This window comes from Osmia bicornis, chromosome 10, assembly GCF_907164935.1.
Source record: "Osmia bicornis bicornis chromosome 10, iOsmBic2.1, whole genome shotgun sequence".
In the NCBI taxonomy this organism is placed as follows: Eukaryota; Metazoa; Arthropoda; class Insecta; order Hymenoptera; family Megachilidae; genus Osmia; species Osmia bicornis.
The window spans coordinates 5,485,474-5,511,675 of NC_060225.1; the positions used below are offsets into that span (position 1 = coordinate 5,485,474).

General features: G+C 39.1%; 1 protein-coding gene across 6 annotated transcripts in view; it reads right to left on the minus strand.

The window, feature by feature from the left end:
* LOC114877233 (ankyrin repeat and fibronectin type-III domain-containing protein 1) overlaps nt 1-26,202 on the minus strand; it is a 76,678-nt gene that overhangs the window by 20,248 nt on the left and 30,228 nt on the right. For 5 of the 6 annotated variants that reach the window (XM_029189543.2, XM_029189547.2, XM_029189541.2 and 2 more), the window contains exons 3-6: nt 14,093-14,241; nt 13,854-13,979; nt 13,465-13,651; nt 10,172-10,428 (exon numbers count right to left, since the gene is read on the minus strand). In XM_029189543.2, the coding sequence (XP_029045376.1) occupies nt 10,172-10,428; nt 13,465-13,651; nt 13,854-13,979; nt 14,093-14,241 (719 nt within the window). Of the gene's footprint in view, nt 1-6,931; nt 7,175-10,171; nt 10,429-13,464; nt 13,652-13,853; nt 13,980-14,092; nt 14,242-26,202 lie in introns of those variants that run through there. The other variant, XM_029189549.2, reaches the window with a different exon arrangement.

The window sequence follows — 26,202 nt, forward strand, 5'->3', positions numbered from 1 at the left end:
AACGTGTCCTTTGTATCTTTCTGTCAATTAGAGGAAATGGTCGCAATTAAAGCCACTACGACGAAAAATGGTTCAAAGAAACGGACCGTACCAGGCCGGGAAATACGGTGGAACGTGATGCGATATACAGGAACAAGGGGTACGAGTTCGATTTACGAAATACATACGTGACCCAGAGGAACAAAGAGACACAGGATGCTACGGACAAATTACAACTTTGTTCTTGTAGATAATTTACAAAGAAGAAGCGTAATTTCAGAACGATAATTAATGACTTCTATTTCCGCGAACAAACACGGGAGTCAAAATCAGAATCACGATTATTAAATCCAATGTCGATCTAATTGCCAGCGCAATCATTCGCGATAATTTAGTAAACTAATAGGCCGGTTTAATTAATCCGCGTAATCAGAAATGACCGCAACCGAACACGGTTAATCTATCGGACTAAAATCATTGAACGTACCAAGTTTCGTTTAAAGAAAAATGGGAATAATATTTTTGTATTTTGTAATTGCAACCCACGGTTTGAAATTTTTAATTAAATTTCTTTCTCGAAATTCCCCTCGCTTGCATTGGGAAACAAAGGGAAAAGCTGGCATTTCGATTCGGTGATTTTTCAAACCTAACGAAACAATCCTTTCAACCGGTGAATCTAATTAAAATCTTTTATCCTGCCGGCGAATAATCTATTCCCTTGGAACTTCATGATCTCGTTATGGGAAAGGTGAAGCCTGTGCTTTAGCATGTTAACGAAATTTAATTACACTATAAGTATCGTTCATTACACGAGCGACTTCAGGACGGAAACTTCAACTCGACGAAAAATCGCATCTTCGTTCATTAATGTTTCATGAGAGAATAAACTTCCCACGATAAGGAATTTTAAATAAGTATCTTTAGTTATTCTTGCAAATTAGAAAAGTAGAAAATCTGATGTGCCAGCTAAGAGGTTTGATGCATCGGATAAATAAATGAACAAGTTTATCCGATGAATTCCATAGAAACGAAGCGAAGGGAAATGAATGAAAATAGAGATCGATGGATGAAAAGAGGGAGGATAATTAGTTTACGTATGCATTATGCAGTCACAATCAACAAGCGCTTTGATGCATTATTATTTTCAAAAGGAAATGTGCCACGGTTTTGAAGGAAAATCTCGTAACGAGAAGCTCAAAGGAAAATGAATGAATTAACAAATCCCAGCAGCTGGAAAATGATTTTCACTGGAATATTTAAAAGATCATTACCGAGATGGAAAAGAAACATAACAATAGTATTCTTTTACAATATAAGTTAATTATAATCGTTCAATAATTTCCATTTTAGAATAATTAAATCCGAATATAATACCGTGAGAGTAGGAAGCGCTTTGTTTCCATAGAAATTGCTGAAATTCCTCCATTCTACCGGTAATATTTTCGTCGACAATTGAAAACGTCTATATGAAATATCAACGAATAATATCTAACAATTGATTCGACAAAAGCTAACAATGAATAACCGAGAAATCGATACATTTCCCGTATGCGTGCGTATAAACGAAAACTTTTCATGCGACACCGATGCGAATGCAAATATTTCCCGACAAATTTTCATCAGATAAACAGGTAGTTTTTCCGCGACGGAAACTAGGACGTAACATGTCTGAATATTATTGCGATTTACATGATGCATACGTGTTTGTAATGAGTTTTCCAACAATGGCACGCCATGGGATTTTCCAGGACGAGAAGTTTAGGGTATAGTTCTCAAGCACGCCGCTAACTTTGTTTCCATTTTCATTAGAGTTTTCAGCGAATCTAGAGACCAATTTGCGATGAAAATTCAAGGGGAAAAAACGTTTTTCCAGCCAGTTACGATCTCGTTAACGAAATCGTGTAAACTTTTCCAGTTAAAGAAAGCGTAACAAGATTTGACCGACAATTTTCCCTCCCTTTTTTCCAATTAAATAGTAGAATTTCAATTTTCTTTCAGATCTTTGTACGAAAAAGTATTATTCTCAAATAGTTAATCAAGTTTTTCAAAATCAAGTTGAATTTATTCGATCAATCCACGGGAATTCTTCTTAGTTTCATTTTTCATCATTTTTAATCTCCGTTCCTTGATCGAAAATCTCTCGCACTGCCGGAGTGCAAAAGATTAATATTCCACTGGCAAGTTTGCGTAAAATCGTGATTGAACTGTAGGTGTGTGTCAACGACACACCGAGTCACACATCAGACGATCAGGTCGATTGCATACGTCACCGATACACACACGTTTCTCCTATCGAAACATGTGTGTACCTATATTAGATTTCGCGTTTCAGCCGATATCGGTTCATCTGTCAGAAGCAACGAATAACGCGACGCGAAATCGTGAAAATCAACGGGATATGCGTTGTATTTTAAGATTAGATTGTCATATAGATCACCGGGACATCATAGAATCGAAGTTGGAATTTATATACGATATCAAGATACGATCCTGCTTCCAATATTTAAAATTTCATCATTTGAATGACAATTATTTTAAATTTCATTTATGCAGGGCCGCCCCTGAGATTTCGGGGATCCGAGGTGAACTCCTTCACATATATGACATAAAAAAAGTAGCTCAAATAAAATTTATAAAATTAACATTAAAGCTTGTACAACTAATTTAAATTTGTTTCCATTAATATTCAAGTAAATATTAATTTTCTAGCATTCTTAGACGCAAAATCGTTCTATGGGGGCCCTAGGCCCAGGGTCGACCCTGGATTTATGGCAAAATATTTAGCCATCATTTCATTTACACGCGATAGTTGTTAAATCGAGCAACGCATCGCGAATGTTCAGAACAATGATCCATCGACGTTTGATAACGATTTTCGAGCTGACACAGAGCGATAGTCATTAAAACGTAGGTGTGTCCACGACATGTGTGACCTGGTCGATAAAGCTTCCACGGCTATTCGTTTCCGCATTGTCGATTACAAAGTACATCGTACATCACAGGTGAACGTAGCGCATGCGATCTTGTTGCTGCATCTGTTACGTGCCACTTCCTTTCTATTCGACACATTCGACTGCCGAAATTAATTAAAACGATCAAGAGGCCGCAAAGTCCTCTACTGTCTTTCGTTTCAGAAATTCAATTGACCGTATATGGGGATTCTGCGTTTTAATTCTGATCAAAAAAGGAAGTCCGCTTCGAAAGGAAAAATTTCAACGAGACGACAGTGGTGGATGAAATTTCATATTTTAATTTACCTTAGAGTCAATTACGTAGGAAAATTAATATTGAATCGAGGTGTATACCTTTGGCGGAGAATAAATTAATGAACAAATTCCGAATGCAAATTTATCGATACGAGACAAAAGTATTCTCGCTGAACAATCCCGATGCACTTATTGAAATACTAATTATCTATGGTTGATCACCATTTCCAAGAACGTATCGCGCTCGTAATGACGCGGTGAAGAGCCACGTAATACATATTCTTATGGGAGTGCAGTTTTGATTCACTCGCATTATGCAGTTATTATCATGCCACGTTATACTCGGCATAATAAAGTCCTTCATGGACGGAATTCTTCATCGTCGTTCTTTTATTGCGGCGACTACGCGTCGCGTGTACACCTTTTTAACAATTTCTCTATTCCAAGTATTTTACCACAGACGTTGTTTTATATTATTTCAAGCGTCTCTGTAAACTCGTTAAAGTCTAACTAACATTCCGATTAAAAAAGGTGACGATTAATCGCGTTGTCGCGGAACGATTCATAAGAATCGAGCAATCGTGACCGGCATGAATGAAAGTATATTTTTCCGTAGTCAAAATTCAGTCCACGAAGTGGTCCGAAATTTGCATCCATTTTTTCTTTTTCATGACCAGACTTCAAATTATCCCTTTCATTTTTATTAAAAATTGTCCCTTCCCTTTTAAGCGTCAAATATTTCACCTTACACTCTTTTATAAAATAACAAAAAATATTCTTCCCCTGCTCTGATATCTAATTTTTATTAAAAAGGATATTTATCAGCAATTCTTTTCCAGGATGTTATCGAATGTCAATCAACTTTTTCACTCACCAATTCTCGTAATCCTTTGTCATTTTCCCACGCATCAAATCTCATCTTCATCTATTGTTCTTCATGAGGTTTGATTTTAATCGAATGTTCGAAATTAATTTGCAATTATACTTTGAATTCTACCCGCGCGAATTCGATCACTGTTCGATACCCGATCGACCTTGATCGTGAATGGAAGAACGGGAGCGTTAACGTGCTCGAAAAATAGGTCTTTACGAGACCGAGGAAGGACAACGACTGAAAGGAAGGCTTTGCAACAGATGCACAGGACTGCTGGGCAACTGGGCATGACACCAGGGCAGGTGAGTTCGAATTTCGTTAAAACTCAGGGCCGTATGCATCATTAGAATTACGAACATTTCACTTTCATTAAGGAATTTTCAATATAAAATTCAAAATTAAATAATTAATTCTATTGGAAATTTATCACACGATCGTTTGACAATATTAATAGTATATATTTTAATATATTTAGAAAACTTACTAATGATGTTTCTAAGGTAGATAAAGTTTCATCTAACACCGGTGTAACTTCTGCTAACGTTGTTCCACATGGGATTACAAGAAACTAACGTGAATTTCTGTGCGACTGATTGTTAAGAGGAGGAAAGAAAGAGTAGCCTGAAGGCCACCTGTTTCTTAGTTCATCACCTACTGGGTGAGCTGAGAGAACTTTTCGTACGTCGAACAGAAACTTCCGACTCTTTAGTTCACCTCGCTATGTATCAAGATAACAACGGTCGAACATTGTTAAGAAGTTGGCTGTATCCTCGGGGAGCCATATAATCGACATCGGTAAAATCAACGGAGATCGCTACACGAAACAAGAAAATAAAGTTTCTCTCCTCTATCATTCCCTGAGTATTTTCTCGACCAACACGATTGCAAGTTCCCCTTGAAAAATATTTTTTCAGCAAACTTTGACTTAAGTTTAGAGTGGACTCTCGTTATATTGCCGCTGACAGCTGCAGAGGCGAATAATTTTTCAAACTCCAAACTTTCAATTTTAGGGAAAAAAGAAGATAAAAATGTATCATTTTGTATCAGGTAGACTATGATGATGAAAAGGTGGCATTATTATGCTTGAAAATCTGGCAATATAACGAGAGTCTACTGTAATTCTAACGAATATATTAATACACCAGAGATTGTAATAGAATTTTGCAACGATGAAGAATTATAATAATTTCTTTTCATAATAATTCAAAAAAAAAAAAATGTAAATTTATTTTAGGACACCCTGTATGTCAATACCTGTGTTACAGGTGCCGCCCTTTTCCGGACTGTTTTTCTTCGAGTCTGCGACAGGAAGAAGGGTGAACCCGTAACGGACAGTTATAGACTGCTTCTATACACAGGTAATTTAATGCAAAATTTGAAAAGGACACAGGATAAAGGATTATGGGAACGTGCAATCGGATCACGTTCATCTATTATAGTGACACAGAATGCAAACTAGCAATTAATAGTGGAAGACTTAATGATTATTAATTATACAGCTTAAAGGTTAAAGATTATAAATTATACAGATCTCGATCCATCGATAGACTTTCCAATGCTGAACATGCTAATTTAACATAAATTACGTAATTTTAGATGTAACCTTAATAATAGTTAATTTCCTTGAAACATGACACACTTGTGGAATGAAATTTCTATTCTCCTCTAATGTTTCATTTGTATAATTAAACTATTCGGAATTGAAAAATTATTCCTTTTCAAGAGATTGCAGAGAATAAAGTGCACGATGAAGAAGACACATTTCATTCGTTATTTATTCCACTTTCAAAGGAAACTGTCTTGCAAGGGGAATATATTTTCATTGTATGAAATTTCGCGTGCGGGATGAGGAAATGAGGGAAGGAATAATCGTAAAGACCAGTTTCAAAGTGCAATTCCCTTATGCTTATTCCCATGGAATATTCCTTGAGTCGTAAAATCGTTGCCTAGAAATCGTCCGGCCATTCTCTCAGCAGAAACGACGACAATTGCCAATATAACGCGTTCGTAGTGCACGTGTTCAACGCTTTTATCGAAAGAGAATCTAATTTTCAGATATCGGCAAATTTATTGTATTTTTACGCAACCGTTTTACAAATCCACCTTTCGCGTTCGAGGAAGAATTTTTGGTATACCGGAAACTTATCGAACTTTATAAGGAGCCAATTTTATTTCCGGGGAAAAATATCATTCGTGGAAACTTTGAAAAATGTTTAAATCTTCCTCGACGTGTCTCATTAATCGTGACAGATAGAAGGAAAACTTTTGAAAATTCGTATCGCCCACATTCGTATATTATTCATCCGACAGAGTTCTAACACTTTGAAAGAAAAATCAAATAAAATGCAGAATTTCAAATTATTATTTGCATAAACTTCTTCTGAATTGATAAATAAAAAGTTGACAAGAGGAAATTAGACTGAAAGTGATTAAGGAAAAAGCTGACGGAAGTAAATTAACAGAGGCGATTGAAAATAAAACAGCTTAAAGCTAAATAGAGGAGGAATAAAGGATGTAAAAAAGCTGCAGGTCCTTTAATCTCAATCTGAAGCATGGTCGATGCTTTTAATCTCGAATATATTTTTGCAAGAGAGGGAAGGAAGAACCCTAGGCAAAGATCGGATATTCGTGTTTGTAATAACACTCATAACAGAACTGCAAATATTTTCTTTCCCTGGCAGATTGTTCGAAGTTTACATATCAAGAAACTTGGAGCATCAATTAAATTAATATTTTAATTAATAGTGATTTAAATTCAATTCTTACACCGCTTTCACTTCACCCGCGTATGAAACCACTTTCCTCGGGACTATTTCAGACGATTTACCTGAGAGTGTAGAAAAATAAAAATATGAAAAAAATCAAAACGTACCCTACGATTTCATCCGTGTCAAGGTGACGAAGACGTTTTCCATGAAGGGATGAAAACGGACGTGGCGCTTTTCCGAGCGACAGATCAGAGAAAAAGCGATGGAACGAAAGGGACGTGAAAATTTTCTTGCCGAAAACTCGCCGGTGAAAGACGGCAGCCGGGTCGTCGTTGCACCAAATGCAGAAACCGGTTTAAGTTCTCTCCTTCTGGGATGCCGTGGCAAGGTCCTCCACCTTTAGCACCGTGTCCCTCAGAGACGAGCCACGTTCATTTTCGTCGGGTCTCGTTCCACGGGATGTTCTCGATATCTCGCGAAACGAAACTGTTTTTTCTTCGGTCGCATCCTGCGGCTACCACGCGCTTTTTCACCGGCTGAAAAAAACGTCACACCCTCTGCGCTTAGACTTTCGCCGACTTATTTAATCGACACCCGAGGCGACGCTATCTTCTACCAACGACACCTGCCTTCTATCCGTATCACTTTGTGACGAGAATTTATGATCGTCTTGGCATACTTCGAGTTACCGAGCACAGTAATTCTTCAACCCTTTGGAAATTTTTTATAATGAACCTTTGATATCAGATTTTGAAAGGAGCACTTTGGAATATAATTAGATTTTAATTCCATGGAAATTTGGGTGATCATAGGAAGCAGAGAATCTAATCCCCCCCTCCACTTCGCCATCTAATTCTGTTATAACTTTTAACTAGAAAATTTTAGACGTTGCAAGATATCGCTTATAGAAACTTGGAACCGTGAAACGACCTTTCCAAAGTGATTTCGAAACTCCATCAAGATTTCTTGTTATTAAAAAAAACAAAATCCTAAGATTGGTTAGCAAATTTTCTGCCGCATTAATTAACGAACAGCTACTCGAAACATCAAAGACGCGAGATGGTGGGTCTTGGAATAAATTGAAGCAAGTTACAAAGGGTTGATTAACAAAGTCCCGGGATGGTACGAGAGGTATCTAATCAAGGAGGCCACACATTAGAGGCCGTGTCGTTCGCCAAAGACTATCGTATTTTCTAAAAGCGATCTCGTTAACGTAGGTCGATCGAATTACCAGAAAATCCAGGCCAGCAGAGGGTGAACGTTCAATCGTAGGCATTCGATGGAATCAACCGGTACTCCATTGTTTCTTCTTGCTTTTGTCACTGGCACGCGATAAGAATTTTCAGCTACTTTTCACAACATCCTCTGATTTCTACGCCGCGCACTTCAACACGGGAAAGAATGCTGGGAAAATTCAACGGGAACGTCTCTCGTTCACCTGTTCGCGTAATAGAAATACACCTGCGGTGACTCTCGGATCGGAGTCGCGACACGAACGAAAGACCTTTCCGTGGAGAAACAACCGCGCACGCGAACAATCGTGGACTGAGAGGCTCTTTAGACAAGCGACTCCGAGTAGCCAACCGCGTGACCGAACACGAGGACGTAAACAAAGCGTGCAACACGATTGGCCGAGACTCTACCTGACCATTCAGGTATACTGGGTCGTTCGTGGCCGCTTTCTGGCCTGACCATCGCAAAGAAATCCTCTTTAATATGAATCTTTCATTTCGATACCAGCAGGTTCATCGATGGGAGTCGTTGAAAGTTAAGAAAAAAACACTTCCAGCTATATTAATCCTTGAACTCTGACATTAATCAAAAAATTATTTCATAATTTATGAATTAAAGAGTTTCATATGTAGAAAGAATAATTTTGTAAAGAAATATTCTAAAATTTTAAATGAGAAAATCATTTTGAGCCTCTCTCCCTGGTCCGCCACTCGAGTTAGGAAAAATTTAAGAAAACTAATCAATGATCTATGGAAACTTAATTTCGATGAAATTCTATGAAATTTAACTATCAATCCACTCACTCTATTCGCTCGTTACACGGAATATACAAAGTTACTTTAGAATCGGGCCTCTCTCCCTGGTCCGCCAGCCGAGTTAGGAAAAATTTAAGAAAACTAATCTATAGAAACTTAATTTCGATGAAATTCTATAAAATTTAACTATCAATTCACTCACTCTATTCGCTCGTTACACGGAATGTTTAATTGTCCACGCCGCTATGAATTTACAATTGATTTCTATTATGAGTCAGGCTCGTAACGTTCTCCACGATGGTCAAGCAAGCCTTCTTTTACTTTCACCTCATTGTTTACACGCTCGACGTACAGTTACGTTGCTGTACACGAGATACCGAATAATTTCCTGCCGTATACCGAGCAGTCACGCCACGTGGACGAAAAGAAAATTCGCGAAGTGTACGTTCGTTCGGTCAAGTTCGAAGGCGTTCTCCAGTGAGATACGCTGACGCGGAGGTTTCAACGTAGCCAGGTAGTCGAAGGCGTAGACGAACCATGGAATCTCGTGTTACGGAAGCCAGGATGGGCAGGAACACGTGAAAGGAGCCCCCGAATGTCACGAAATTCTGTGCACCTTCCTGCGGCGGGAACGTTGCTCCCTTCTGGCGAACCAGGTGGGGACGACCGGTTCTTCTCTTCGCGTATCCACGAGTTGCTGTTAAAACTACCCAACGATTGGTTGGAAATGAAACTCGGGACCAGGAGCGTATCTAACGTTGCTTCTCTAACGGGAATAAGCGGAGATTTAAAGGGAGATACCTGAACATCCAACGCGTGGGCGAGGTTTCACATTGTGCATAGGTGTATAATTGAAGAAAATTAAGTAAAATAAACATTTTCCCATTCGTACGAACTTCCAGCGCCTGAATTGAAGTCCCTATTCGTTAATGTACTCGAAATAATCACCAAGTCTCTAAAAGCGTGATAATAACCCAGCGTTCCTGCAATTTAACTTCAAACTACCAGCACTCCCAGCGGCCGGAAACTTTTCATCGTTCGATTGTTCCTCGAGGACGAGTCAGTTCTCCAGAGTCAGACAGGACTTTGTCGAATACACACGTTTCGTGGCTATCGAATTTAATCGACGCCTGGAAATTCTCCGAAAATTTTACAAATATATTAATATTTATATTCTTTGGGAAAGATAATGTTACTCGACATTAACATCCCCTTAGTAATATTCAAACGCATTTAGAATATTTCCCAGGATACGTGTAAAATTGCCTGGATCTGTCCAGGAAATAAATCTTCGAATAGGAAAAAATCGAATCGCATTTTCCATGTATTTACATATGTTCCAATATCGAGGAACGATTTATGGAATCCATTTCCGTATGAAAAAAAAAAAAAAAAAAGGGAAGACAGGATACTCACCCAATACCGCTCTGTGACCCTTGACCCTCCTACCGATGTTTGGAGAGACGAGGCTGAGTCTGTCACCTCTGGCACCCAACAGGGGACTTGGACTCCTTCTTGGTGGTGGTTGATCAACGAAAAGTCCATAGCTACTCCCTGCGTTCGGGGTGGTACTGGCACTGACAGTTCCCACCCCTCCGGCGGCACCCCATTCCGCCACGCTGTCGATCGAGCTGCTTCTTGGAAGGCACGAGCTCGTTGTACTGCAATCCCGTCTGTCAATCAGAAAAATCGATTCATAAATTTCCCTACGATTTCTGGCATGCAGTTAGTTTCAAGTTTGAAAGGAAAATTGCAATTTTTCACGCGACGATATTAAAATAAATTATGCGGAGGGTTGATCTTTCGAAGATTGAATAAAATTATTTCTTTTTTTATTTATTTTAAATTTTAATAAACAGTGATTAAATTTTCATGCACGAAAATTGCGAAACAGTCGATCTTCAGCCCATTTAGCCACTCGTTTAAATCCACCCCTTTTCCGATGTTTGCTGACCTTTGACGCACGTTGTTAGCTACTCATTACACCAGCCATACTCCACGGCTGTAATCGTGTTTATTCAAAATTGCACCGAGGTAATAATATTAACCCCGTAAAGTTAACGAACCGTTCGTTTTTCTTCGTTTTATTTTTCCACCACCCCCGCGATCTTTGCCGTTTAACCCCGCGTGTATACAAATTAGCTAAACCATCCGTGCGATATCATCATTACTTTTTCTTCTACCAGCTCAACGAGATAGAAGGAATAAATAAAGTGGAAAAGGAAATATTATTCGTCGCTTGATCCTGTTATTTTTCCAATTCGCTGTCTTCTTTAATTTGAAAGTAAACAAGAGAAGGAAAAAAGGCGAGCAATGTTAATAATTCAAGGATTCATTTAAATTCCAAGCAGCGGTAAAATTATCTCTCCCACGAGTTTCTTTTTCATTTCATTTCTATTTCTTTCTAAGGAGCTTAGAAATCGTCGACACAATTTCATGAAACAGCACTTCGTGAAATATTCTAGCTAAGGAAAATAAAGAATGCAAGGGAAACGAATATTCGCGGAAATTCCATAAAATTTCCTTATTCTCCTTGCGACGAGTCGTAAAACGACGTTGATCTCTTCAAACCGGAGATCGTTCTTCGCAAAAAATAACACTGGCTTCGAAACTTTTAATATTCCTTGCGACGAACAAAAGTGGAAGATTCAAAGAGAAAAGGATTCTTTGAACGATCAACTGGCGCTAATTAATTCGGACACTTTTGCTTTCTCAGCCGCAAAGCTCTCTATTTTTAATCCCCACTCTTTTAGAGGAAAAAAAGGAAGGACCACCTTTGTACACGGTATTCGAATAGATTGGGCTGCCAGATTACAAGCTTTCTTCTAACAAACGAAAGGGTTAGTTTTGATTTTCAGCTCGTCAAAGTAACTGGAAGAAGCTAACCTCCGAGGCAGACACACTTTGTCCTTTCGCGGTTCTCTAGCGTTTTTCATTTCACACCCGACCAACATCGTTTCCCTCCAAAATCCGATTTTTTTCTTCCCTTTACCCCTTCCCTTGGCGCCGATCCAATTAATCGCCGCTGCAAATCGAATCACTCGACACCGATCTCGGTGATCCGGTTCAATTTAGCGATACACGCGAAATCAGTGCTTCAATGAATTCGAAATCGAGCTAACTTTGTTTGAAATTTGAATATCGTCTTGATTAACAGAATACTCTGTTCTGTTTTTATCGGGAAAAAAAAATCCGACGACTGTATTTGTTAGAGCGTAAAAAATCTTTCCACTGGTCGCTCTTGGTGGTCAAGTACCTTTTTTGCCAGCACAATTATCTTCGCTGAAATTACACAGTAGCGACTTAAAATTGCCCAGTCGGTGGCGGTCGAAGTTACTTTATCTCGCTGAAAAAAAGAACACGCTCGTTTCTGTCTGCCATTGATCGTAATTCAACGTCCTTCGTAACATGCATACGTATAACGACTTGTTTGTTAGTCATTTGCAAGAGGGAAAAAACTGCAGTCTCCTCGTCTGATTAGGCGAACCGAAATACCCCTTTATTTGATCGCAGATTGAATTATCAGTGATTTAAAAAAGAAAAATAGAAACGAAGATTCGTATTTCTATCCCCGGGGGGGTTGATTGGAAAATCGTAGCGAGTTTGAAAATCCGATCGATTATTTGTAGATCGCAGGTTCGGTACTTTTATCGAGGAACATATTAATTTCGTTGCAGCTAGTTGTTCCAAGGAAACGTGTGAACTATAAATAATTTTCACCACCGCCAGGGGGAAGATAATTGCTTTTCCTCTTGGCTAGGGGGATAAGGTTTCAGACTTGATGGCCAAGGAAAGGTCAGACACAAGAGAAGATAACACTAACTGTGATATAAAAAAAAAAGAGGTACCATCTACTCAGCCAAGTTAAATTCGACTATATTTTTTTCCCTCCTGGTGGTCGAAGCTGGATTAAAATTAAGCTCTCTTAACACCCGAAGAAAAATAATCTATTAATAGATATTTATTAAATAAAATTTCCAGTTTAAATTTCTCTGAATTTCTATCAGGAACAACGAGCAAGCAGCGAAAGCTTTCAAAGGGTGCCTTTCATGGAGAGCTTTCAAGTGACGGCATTCAGATAAATACGAACCTCCCCGTGAAACAGAATATATATTTCGGTTCTAGTGGCAATATCCTATATCGCGTTCCTTGCTCGGAACTCGCGTCTCCGTTCGTCGAAATCGGGTCGCGTCCATTTGCAAATTGAACTTTCATCACCCCCGCACGAATAAAGCTCCTGTATATCGCTCTACCCCTATACATTCGATGCACTGCGATGTTTCCCTCCCTGTCATGCAATAGATCTTTGTTTCAACGGTCTTCTTTGTTGGTCGTGCGAGCTTTAAGATAACCTTCGTTGATCGTTGGAACCCCCACGCGTTGAGATAAGGGATGTTTTAGAGGATATTAAATATATTTTGTGTAACAAAATAATTAGTAACAGAAAAGAGAAAATAAATTTTGAATAAAAATTTAGAAATAAAGGAAAGGATAATGGTACCAAGGGTTTAACGTCCTGAAGAGGTCCTTCCAGGAAATTAAATCCTTAGAAAACGAGTCACGGTTCAATGATATAGATCAAAGGAGGACAGATTCTATTTGGTTGGACATTTTAAAGACAGTCTCTAACCAATTTCCCGAGTCTCGGTGGCAATAATTTTCGGAGGACATATTAAGGATTCGCTGGTATAACCGATTTCATGGCGTACCTTTCCCAGGAGAGTCTTCGTGGAATTTCATCGCTCGGGGTGAAGCTCGGCCTCTGGTTCAAGAGCCTCGCCAGTCTGGTCAAAGGTTGAGAACCACCGATACTGGCGGTGCTCAATCTGCCGCTCCTCGCCGAGTGTTCCTTCGAGGATTCTCTAGTTCCTTGTCCGGAATCCGAGACGCGACGTTCTAAACAACATAATCGAAAGTTGACAGAAATGAAAAAAATTTAAATATTTAGCGTTGATATTGAAAAATCTCCATTCTCATTTTCCTATGATTCATTTTTCTTTAATATCCGGGAAAAATAAATCGCGTTCCTCGATGGGTAGGGTTTCGAGTATCGAAGGATAAAGGTTGTAAGTCGCAGGATGAACTTCCGATACCTTACCTATCGTGTCGTCCGTGAAGGATATCCTCGGCGTGAGCAGTTTGGCGCAATGGGAAACGGTACTCCCACGTTTCGCTGAAGTTCCACTCTCTGCAGGGGATGGAACGGATAGACCAGTTGAGGTTGCTGTAACCATTCAGATGCGATTCTATTGTTTCTACAATGACAATCGCTGTATACACGCAAACTATCGTAGATAAGAAACGTTATAATAGATAGAAATTTTCTAATAAACGTACCATTGTAACGAGCATCGATCTGAGCTTGAAGGATACTTAATCCAGGCGCGACGATCGCTGGTAGAGTCCTGGATCGCAAAAGGGGTGCAGGACGTCCTCCAGGACCTCGCGCTGATCTGCTTTCCGGTTTGCATTCTACTGCAGGGATACTGAAACAAACGATAATGATTTTTTGAATTTTATTTGTAAGCTTCAGAATTTTTCATTTTAATTATAATTTTATTCGGAACAAGTATTCGATATTTTATTATTTAACCTTTAAGAATAATATGATATTCAAAATTAAATTGAAATTGAGGCTCTCTCCGTGGTCCGCCGTCCGATAGTTGAGAAATACATTATATATTTTTTTATTTCTTAGGAAGACAGTCGATTTTTATTTATATTTTATATTATGGTGAATCGAGAAAGAAAGGTCAGTGGCAATGACCCGAAGTAACCCTTCGAATAAACGAACAAGGAAAGCACTGTGACGAGGATCAGGATTACGGATCCTGACTCGCAGGAAGTTCATCTGCTCGTCGAGTGCTTTGTCTCCCGAGGAAAAGCAACGACTTCCTTTTATTCCCCTTCGATGATCACGTCGGTGTGTATAAAAGCAAAGAAGCAAACGCGTCACGAACCAACCACTGAATTCTACGTTATCCTCTCGATTGAACAGAGGTTTATTAAACGAATCGAAGGTATCGAAGATCGGTCGGAAATCAAGCCCGGACGGAAATCGTTTCACCTTCGACTCGGAATCGAATCTTCAATGTCGAGCAACTGAATTTCGATGAAATTCAATTCGTACAACAATAAGAAAATACAATTTCACAGGAAATGAATTTCAAAATTTCCATTCAATGCACCTAAACTTAATGAAAGTTTTAATTAATTTCTATAGGCAACTTGATGACTCTGAACCAGCCCTGTCAGAAACAATTCTACTACTCGAAATCCTGTTTATCCTGTGCCAAACAAAGAAGAGACAAACTTGTTCGATGTTCAAAAGCTTCAACTTTATTGAATTGTGGTAAACGCATTATCGATGCAACTGCATCTCGTTCGCGTTTCGGTTGCATTGTAAAGTTCCCAGTCAGATTCTGCATTCGATTAAAACTTTAAATTATTATCGCGAGAAAAAAGCTGCACAACTTTCTGTTAAATATTTGCAATGCAATTCGTTAAGAAGCTTTTTATGCTTTTTTGAGAAAATATTTGCATAAATGATGTAAAACAGCTGAAAAGAAGTACACCGTTCCTTCAACTTCCTTTGAAATTTTTCTTGAAATTTACATTCAAATTAATTGCAAGAGAAATATCGTAGGATTAATTACAGAAGGTGGAATTTTATCTTCGCTTTTACCTGTGATAATCCAACACGTTGAATTTATTTCATAATAATCCCTGCGGTAATCGCAAATCGATCGAATAACTCGCGTTTCCACACGGTTTATGGTTAATTTAAAATTGTTTAGTGGAGAGGAAATCGACATCTGCCCGCTAGTTTGCGAGAACTTGTCGAAAGCTCTTGAATTTCCCTAGGGAAGACGATTCCGTTTGTCAAACGAGAAGTCTTCCTTTACAGATCGTCCAGAACACCGTTTATATACAAGATGTTCACGATAAGTAAATAAATATAAACACAGTTCTGAGAAGCTTCTCTGAGAAATTGTGGCGTTATTTTGTAATAACAATGCAACGAGATACTTTGAAAATATTGTTGTACACACTTTGACTACAGTTTCTCTTTATTTTCCACCAGTGTTTCCCACCGACCGTCCTCGTTCCGTGAAATTAAACAACCTCGAGGCAGCTGCGAAGATTCTGCTACTTTAAATTCTGAAGAAAGCGTTTCGACGATGAAGCGAACCTTAACGAAGCGAGCGAGCACGAAACTTCAAGGATACTTTTGTCAATTTTCCGTCTTGTCAGATTCTTCATTGCCACCTAAATTTTCTTATTTTTCCTCACAAATTTAGGAGCTATCAGATACTCTCAAAAATAAACGACAAAACACTGACATTAATAATTATTTTACTGCAAACAATTTCAAACAGATTTCCCTCCCTGTATTTTTCATTGCGGATCTGTTCTATCGATCTACCGAAACAAGTGTACCTAGCAAACATTTCTTCTCTTCATAAAAAAATAAAAAAGAAAAAATTGAAAACCCGAAACGAATCGTTCCGTCCGAAAAATGTCCGTCTCGTTTCCCTTTGATTTCCCGAATTTCCCAGCGTGATGTCACATTTTTTTTTCCTTGCAGACCTTCGAAGTTCCAGCAAATCGAAACAATAAACGTCACGGAATGAAAAGTGAGAAGCGAGAGGGAGAGTAGAAAAAAAAATATCGGAGAAAAGGTGGAAGGTATAGGAGGCGTGTATCTCGTTCGGCATTCATTTCGTCGAGCGGTCTTCTGCATCGACGCGTTTCGATTCAACCCCTGTTTTTTCCGCTTCGAATCACGCTGTTTTCACGCTCTCGTTGGAAATCGGACGACCAATAGCGTGGTAAAGACCGATGCAAAGTGGCATTGTTTCTTGGACGAAGGAACACTGTGTACGAGCGTGCGAGTCTGTATCGTTCCGCTCGATGGCCGTCCTCGATATTCCTTTAACGAGCTTCCCACTCGCCTTTAATTCTTTCACCACGCGATTCATCGTCGAAAACCTCCTACACATTTTTCTTTTCCTTTTCGAAAAGAAATAAACTTGAAGAAACTTTCCAACTTTTACTAGAAAAATTAAATCGGATAAAACACCTCGTTGTGTTCTTAGAGCGTGAAATTTTCCTACCTTCCCAAAATATCGCGACATTATTAAATTCTCTTCGCATACGGATGTGCAGGAGATTTGTAAAGTTTGGAGGAGATTCTATCTCTGGAAATTTTTCGAAACTTTCTGTACACTTCTGAATTTAAATCAGGAAATATTTCTGATTCAAGGAGCACAATCTATGCTGATGGGATTCTTTGAAAATTGTATTTATCTTCGAATAAAAATGAAAATGATTGAAATTTTATCATGTGGAATGGTGGAAATTATTGTGTGACAATTTCGATTTTCACGAGCGAACAAGCCGATGATGTAAACTAATGTGACGGATGTAATTAAATGTAATTAACAGGGGAAACTGTACGTTTAATAATTCGTTGATTAATCGTTGGTTTGCTTGGCAAATCACGTCGCTGTGACGTGAATATATGCGCTTTGTGTATGTTTATATAACGGGATGAAAATGAATTTTTAACCAAGACCAAGAGCGAGGGTCTGAAGGGGATGTAGAAAAGCCAGCGAAGCGTTTCTTTGCCGCCTTTTTCTCATTAAAATGTCGCGCGAGTTTCTCGAATAACGACTACTAATGACGCAATTAGACTACGAAATTCACGTTAATTACATCAGATAACAAGAAAAGCCATGAATTTTCACGTACACGCAATCAAAAGCGGCCCTTTCTCGAGTTAATTAGCCGCGGCGATAAAGAAAGACATTTTTTCTGTTCGCTTCGAGCTCAAACTATCCGCTTGATGCGAAGATAATTGGAGCTTTGAAAATAGCAATCTTAAAAAGGAATTTCGAGTTTGAATAACAAGAGAAATTTAGAAATTGTTTTAAATCGAGCAATTCACACAGAATTTTCGTCTCGGTTGAAACAAATCCATTTGCTGGTTCCCAAATAAAAGTTATCCGAGCACTCGAATCGAAGATACGATATTTCGAGGAGGATCCTTCGTGGAAAGAAGGGAAGAAACTGTTTGCTCGGTATAAATCAAACGGCCTTATCCAAGATGATCAGCTTTTCCAATGACGAAATTTCAGACGGAACACGTTCAACGGAAGCTTCGCTTCGAGGATCGCGAGCTCTCTTTTCACTGAATCCGCTGAAACCCGACTCGGATTGCTTTTCCTTGCAGCGTGAAAATTCGCGCAACCAACCCGACTTTTCTGAGATCGGAATTCGTAAAGAAAATCGAAGAAAATCTCTCCCAAGATTGATTTCTTCAACCCTTTTTAATCGAATATGGTATCTTTGGAAAGATAAAAAATTACAAAGCTGCATTATTTTAAATTAATAAACAAAGAGAAGAATTTTAATTAAATATCACCTGAGATAGAAAGGTTTCGAAAGAAGTGTAATTTTGTTTTATTCTCATCCAACTTTCGTTCGGTGAAAGAGAAAAAGTAGGAAATATTTCTACTTATTCCACTTCCACCGACAAAACTCCTTTTGAGCAATCTAACACAAAGCCCTTGTAAAACTAAGTTCCTTTTTTTCTGCTAACAGATATTGAAGAATATCGCAGGAAAGGTATCGAAGAATATTAACTAGATTTTGTCGGTAAGGGATTACCAGACGACAGAAGACGTCTTCTCTTTTCTTCGTTCACGACAGACCGAAGCACCAATTGAATTTATTTTTTTCTTCTTCTTCTTCTTCCCTGTTAAGGATTCTTCAGGGAGCGGTTTCCCTCGCAAGGATGTGACTTGAGTTTCACTTGATTCGTTACGTGTTCGTTACGGAAGATTCTCGATTTAATTCTCGGAATTTCCTGACTGCGGTTATTCACCATCCTCTGTATCTTCTCTCGTAAGGCGTCAAATTAAGAAAAGCACTGTCTGGAATGCGTCGTGAAACGACGTCGAAAGTACAGGAAATCTCGTTGCAGTGTAATAGACAGTCTTTCTACGAGCTGAACGATATCGTTGATTCTTTTAGAAATGAGCTTCGGAGAGAAAGTGCGCCTTTGTTGATAGAAATTTTGCGGGATAATAGATAAAGATTGCCGAAAATTATCAGGGGGGTTTGTAGGAAAATAGAGCAGTGAAAGGCAACTGAGGAGGAACCTGCGTCCGAGACAACTTTTTAAATTTGTAAATTTGATATTTCTATTTTGCAAATTTCTAAATTCCTAAGTTTCTCAGTTTCCAAGTCCTCAGGTGCCTAAATTCGAAAATTTCGAAATTTCCAAGTTCCTAAGTCCTTCAAATTCCCTAATTTCTCAAGTCCTCAAATTCCTAAATTCCCAAGTTTTCAAGTCTCTAAATCCTCAAGTCCCTAAGTCCGCAAATTCCCAAATTTCTAAATTTCCAAATTTCCAAGTCTCTAAATCCTCAAGTCGTCAAGTTCCGAAATTCCCAAATTCCCAAATTTCTAAATCTCTAAGTTCCTAAGTCCTGAAGTTCCCAAATTCCCAAATTCCCAAGTTCCGAAGTCTCTAAGTCCTCAAGTCATCAAATTCCGAAGTTCCCAAATTTCTAAATTTCCAAGTTCCCTAAGTCCTCAAGTTCCCAAATTCTTAAATTCCCAAGTTCCCAAGTCTCTAAGTCCTCAAGTCCCCAAGTTCATCAAATTCGAAAATTTCCAAATTTAACGATTCGATATCTCTAAAGCGGGGGCGTCCACAAACAGTTAAAATCAGTGGATGCTCTAAAAGCAAACAGATTTGCTAATTGATATGTGCAAAGGATAATGAATCCTCCGAAGGGTAGTAAAATATTCAAGGAGGTGTTTGCGAAGCGCCTTACACGCTCGCAGTCAGCAGAACGTTCTCGTTTCGACGTTCGAAGGATGAAGTCGGCAATGAACCTAACCTTCGTCGCAAGATCAACCAAAGGAAATTCGTTTCCCCTTCATGGAAGCTTATCACCGGTATCTCCTCTAGTCTGGTAATATTATCGAATTACGCAACGTTGGTACAATGCTCTGTCGAACAATAGAGACACATTTTCCCCGCGCAATTTTCTTTCCTAGATTCAAGCACTAATAAAGAAACCCCTACAACACTTCAGGATAGCATTTTAACAAGCGAACCTACTCGACGAGGAAATAGTCGATACGTTATATTTAACAATTTCATGGGTGATAAACGAATCACCATAAAAATCTTATCACCCTCTTATGATTAACGATCTTACTTAATTGATTCTCCGAAATAAAATAGATCAGCTATTAAGACAGACAACTAAACTATGGATACTTATTTTTATTATATTCTATTTTAAAGGAATAACAAATTGGATATAGAATATTAAAGTGCTCTTCTTAATAACGTTACGAGGTCGATCACATTTACCCGACAGAGTAATTGAGAAATCGAGCGGGATGACTTGCCACCACGTTATTGCTTGAATTATACAAGAGAAATCGATGAAGCTTCAACGCGAATAGTTCTGCGATTTAACCAACCCTCTAGAAACTTCGACCCGTCTAAGCTCCCGTCTAAAAACCCCTCGAACCGAGGAAGGTTCAATAGGTTAAGAGGATAATTAAGAAAAAATACACTCCATTTTTCAAGATATAAATTTCACATTTATCTTTTCCAAAGCAACTTTTCAACGCCCTCGCGTCTGAACCCATCCAAGAGCGTTGAAACATGAGTTTCTCTCTTGATCCATCGTTCTTTCTTCTTCACGGTAATTTTCTTTTCGTCCCCCTGAATACGACGGAAACAAGGAGAAATTGCTTTCTTTGCGAAACGTTCAAAGCTATTGCTTCAAAACCTCTTTCTATAAACGTTACACATTTCTTCAACAACTCTCTGTTCCATCCTCGTAAACAGAGGAATCGAATTTCTACTTTATCCTACCAGTGTTCGAAGATCGAAAAGAAGAAGAAAAATTCTTCGGGTGCAACCTTTCGACCTTTAGTTCCCCTCGATTTCGCTCGGGAGCAAACGATTTCCTATGTACAAATCCTCGACGAATAAACGAGCCGATGTAAAGATACGATTGGCTTCGTACGCGCTCCACTTATCTATCGATTTTTCCGCGTTATTCAATAAACCGCGAGCAACGATGCATGCATTTTTGGCGAGAAACTTTCGAGTGGCCAAAGATTTCTCGCTGGAAAACCAGCGGAAAACACGTACATACGTTCAACTCGACCTAAAATACGGGAACGTGACCAAACTTGCGAAAATACTGCAGAGATTTCCCGATTTCCAGGACTGTTTTCGTACAAACTGTCTCGCTTGAAACGGACCGTATTATCAAAGATAAAACGGAGTGAAAATGCAAATACGGAAAATTTATGAAACGTCTGTCTAGTTTCAAAAACTAGGATGAATAATTCATCGAAACACTCTGTGTGTATCAAAACAGACTTCCCCCAAGGAAAATGGGAAATTAAAATTTTAACTTCGACTTAATAATTTGTTATTTTTAGATATTATAAAATTTTCGAGAGGACGAATAATCTCAGTGTACTCGGCACTCGCGAACGTCTGCCAATTTTGAATTTTAATTTCAATCTCGAGTGGATCGATGCGGCTGTAATGAAGAAGGGAAACGTGTCTGGATATACATTGACTGCTTTCACTTGCCTTCCTCCTTGGCCAGGAGAAATTCTATCGGTAAGAGGCATCCTTAGTTTGCACACACTTGAACGTCGAATCTGCGCTTTCCAATGATGGATTACGAGGCCGTAAAATCGAAAGTCTCCGAAATTAGAATTAATCGTTTCTCATGAAACACGATATACTACACGGGTGGTGAACTTTCTGGCATCCATTACCGCTTAACATCCTCGTAAATTTCGCCCCGATGTCTGGTCGCGAAGTAGAACAGCCTGCAGGCGTACGGTGCGAACGCTTTGACTTCGAACGATAAATTTTCATAGAAACAAACCACTATCGGTGCCTCTATAAGGAGAGAACCGAGTGAAATTGCAACAATATTTGTCCTCCAAAAGGGGACCAATTATTCTTGCGGGAAAAATTAAAAATTAACAACGAAAAAACTGCATCGACGAAACGTTACGACGCAGAAATAATTGCTCATAAATTCAAAGAAATAACCCGGGCCACGGGTTTGCGCGAAACGTAACAGCCAAGTTAAATGAAATATTCCGAGAAATAAAGAGAGGAAATTTATGAACGAACGGTGTACTTGTCGCGCGATGCATTCTCCAGTCAGCGTTTCTTTTTTCGAAATATCCGTATTCTACATTTTCAGCTTTCCAGCGACGTTATTCCCCGCTTTCCAGCTCTCTATTATGATCCACGCTAATTGGAAAGAAAGAGAAAAAAAAGAGATTCAACGAGAACGAGCTTTGTCTCGCGAATCTTTCGCGCGCGGAATCGCGTATTGTTATCGATCGCGGTTCCACACCCGCAAACGCGAGATGCTTTTCATGCTCGTTTCAGCTTAGGAAAGAGGGAATTATCAAATGTTGCGACATATTCTCGACGAGTTTCCCCTCGTTTTCTCTCGTTCACGCGACTAACTGCATCTGTGTGTGTGTACACTAGCGACTGAAAGTTTGGATGCAGTGTAGCTTTGAAAGAATTGAGTGTTCGGTGGAACTGTTGTTCGGCAAGCTTCGCGAAACAGTAACTTTCAGAAGTTTCCATGTCAACTCGCTCCTGTGCTTCGATATATAAACCAAGGATCCGTCCGGAGAGTCGGCGACGCACGGTACTTGCACTCTGGATTCTACCTAAAATTACAAACCCTCCAAACTTTCTGCCGATATTGTACATCGACCTGTCGGGCAATCAGCGAATTAGGTCGTAATTTTTCTTCCAACCGCGCTGTTCTGACTTACTACGAGCTACATATTGACCAGAGATTTCTCGTTTTCATCGTTTCATTGCGTGCAATTGAAAGCGAGCTCGTAATTGGCAAGAGGTTTTTCTTTTAGACTCTGGACGAATAAACAGAGAGACAGAATGCAAGCGAAAGAGATCGATATCGAAGCTACGTCGAGTGGACGAGGCACTCCAATTGTTTTTCCTTTGGTAACAATCACCGCTCTGACAATTATGAATAATAAATGTATTCGCAATCTAAATATATTTTTATTCTATTTATTTGGATTCTTAATTTAATCTTAATTAAGAGGATTAATTATTTTGATACTCCGATGATAGTTAAGTAGAGTCTGGTTAATTGAAGCATCGTAGAGAGACGAAGGTGACGAAGATTGAAGTTTATCAGTGAAACAGATCAACCACAAAGGCGACGCCGCACAGGTGTACGGCGTCGGTCGCAAGTAGTCAGAGCAAGCCTCTGATCAGCCAAAACGATCTTAGATAAGAGGAGGATTGGTTGTCTTTCAACCACGATCAATAATCTTTCTGACAGTATAAATAGCAAGCTATTGATTCTCCAGCTTACAGCCAGCTATTCTTTCTTAGTCTCTCGTCGTATCGTTCATATCTTGTAAAAATAAGGCCGTCTTTCGAATTCGAATTCATTTCGCATTTTACCTTTAACCCTTTCGCTGCCATTGTGGTCCTATGGTACCGGCGTTTGTCATTTCATTTGGGCCATGGTGATCAAGAAAAATATACTATTTCGCAGTTCTTTGCCTTCATAAAATTTTTAATACGAAATTTCTGGCCCACTGGTGCAAATTCAAAAATTCGCCTGGCAACGAAAAGGTTAAAAGACGGAGCGGGTAATTGAATCTATCCAGCAGGCTTTCCGAGCCAGCAAAGATGTTTCGAATCATCGAAAAAGAAATGTAAAGGAACCGGAAGAGAAATCCATTAAGCAAACAGAAAGAATTCGAGTTCCCTTTAAGTGATGTTTGCAACTCGCTACTATTTAATTCTTACCTACTTTCTTCCCCTTCTCCCTTAACAGTGTATTTTTTTTCTCCCAAACACGTTCCCCATTTTTATCCAATTTTTCAAGAATCTCTCCATCATTCACGAGAGTCTCGTGGAAAATAGCTTTTCATTTTTATTTCCACGAGTTTCCGATTCGATTGCAATTCCCATTGAAACTATCCTCGTTATCGGTATGTTGCGTTTGTTACGCGGTTAAACATGGCCGACTGTACGTTGAAATTTAATCATTAAATTGTACATGATGCGAGAACTAGTGGGATATACAATTAACGCGTTTATAGAGAGAGAAATTCACTGACCGAACGACAAACAGTTTTAATTATCTCGAATAATTGCGTTTAATATTTTATTTCTGACAAAGTTCTATTCAATTTAATTCCAACTTTTCTAAGAACGATTGAAAACCTCGAACGATCGGAATCGCGAAAACTGTCGGAGAAAATGTTCTAAAATTCTGCTAAAAACAGACCATCGAACGACGAGGAAGTGTTTTCAAGAAACTTCACGAAGGATCGTAGAATCCATCGCTCGTTTTTCCACCGCATGGAAAATCGATATCGTTCGTTCTACTTTGAAAACTGATCCCACGTTTGCCTTCTGATTTTCCACGACCTTCGGAAGATCGATAACTATTCGATAAAGGTTCGTACTCGTATTGCCGTTCGATTGAAAGTTTCTAAATTACAAAACACACCGTGTTTTTCAAACTATCTATGCACACGAGAGTATCATAATATTTGAAGAGGAATAAATAAACATAGAAATGGATAAAATAAATCCGAGGCTAAAGGTTGAATCACTTCTCGCCGCATCAAAGGAAGCTAAGCTTCCGGTTCCCCTGCAAAACACATAAGACGTTGAAGGATCTTACACAGCTTCGGAAAGCTTTTTCGGTCGGGTAAAAGCATCGACGAGAGTGGTTTTGGAATAACAACTTATCGAATTTCTGCGAAGAACGCGCGAGAGGTTGGCGAGTAAAAGATGACAAGCTTCAAACCGGCTGGTGTTTGTTAATCGAAGACACCTTTTGCAATCGCGGTTCTCGAAATCGCGCCGGAAACAAAGGGAACCGTGCTGATGATAGCTGGGAAATCGTACGTCCGATGCATCCTTTGTTCGTTTTCAATCGTCTCCTGTGTATCCGTTAAATGGTTTTATGCTAACGCTAGATTATACTCTGCAATGGACTGAAATATCAAGGATCGATCGACAGTAATGCAACTAGACTCGGAAGGTTAAAAATATATTTTCTAATGAATATAGGAATATTTTGAGAAACGAAGAAAATAATAAAAATATTTTTGAGAACCCTGCTGGACGATTATAGCTGCGTCTGGGCAAGGATGTCGGATCTTAACCTTTGTATATTTACTCGACAGTTTCCAAATCTCGTTTCACGATTTTTCAGAAACTTCTCTCGATAGACCAGCCATAAATATCCAACCTGACCTTGCCACGATTCGATCCCCGACCATCATTCCCTCAACTATCGAGACCATTGATCAATTCCGCCAGCATCGCGGCAATATCACCGTGTGTTTGCAATTGCGGTAAACAACCGTGACGAAAATCACCGGTGTCGGGGAATTTATCTCTGTCAATTATAGAACGTTTTCCCATCGAGAGTGTCAGATTCCCTGAACGATAGCGTATTCACTTTGGATTACTTCGATGAAGCGAACGAGAACGTCGCGTTTAATGAAAGGAAAATAACCAGAGCGATTTTCCTTTTAATCCTCTGATCACAGGAGTTGATTATTCGAAATGATCGATTTGCATAAAGGGAAGATGATGTTTTCGTTTATTAAATAAACCTACGCGATCGAGAGATAATTATCAACGTTTCACGTGAATTTCCTAATGAAGCAGAATCCGCTAGGAATTTTTCCTTTCGTCGAAGAAAAAAAAAAAGAAAGCGCGTTACTTTTCTATGGTGATTGTTCTGTATTACCGAGAAAGCCGTGTGCACCTCGTCGACGGCACGTTTTCAGCTTCGAGACGTGACGAGAAATTCTTCAAAGCCGGCAACAGTTTTCTTGCATCCCGGAAACTCTTCCACGGTCGTCGCGTTTTATTTTTTCACCCGACTACCGGTTACCTCTGGACCGCTCTCTTAGAATTTTTCTCTCGACCCTTACGCGGTGTTCCGCGAGGTCAGAGAATTTTTCCTTCGTTTCGAAAGATTGGAAAAGTTCGCGACACCCGAGGATCTTCTGTACGCGCTTCGAATGGATCGAAGCGTATTTTTAAAATCATCGCAGGTGGAAAAAATGGACTATTTTTAGATTCGCTAATCAATGTTTTCCACGAGTTTTATAAAAAAAGTGCTCTAATCCTATTTTTAAAAGTTTCCAGGAACGCGGGATTCTGACTGCACTTTGCAACTGCAACGATGCACCAAAATGCATGAAAGGTGCAGCTATATCAACCACATTTTCATGAACAACTAATTATATTTTAATTACATTGTATATTTCTTCGGGTTTTAAGCATCTACTTTGCTTGAATGCCTCAAGTATGAAAGAATGAACAATAATTGTAAAAGTCCTAG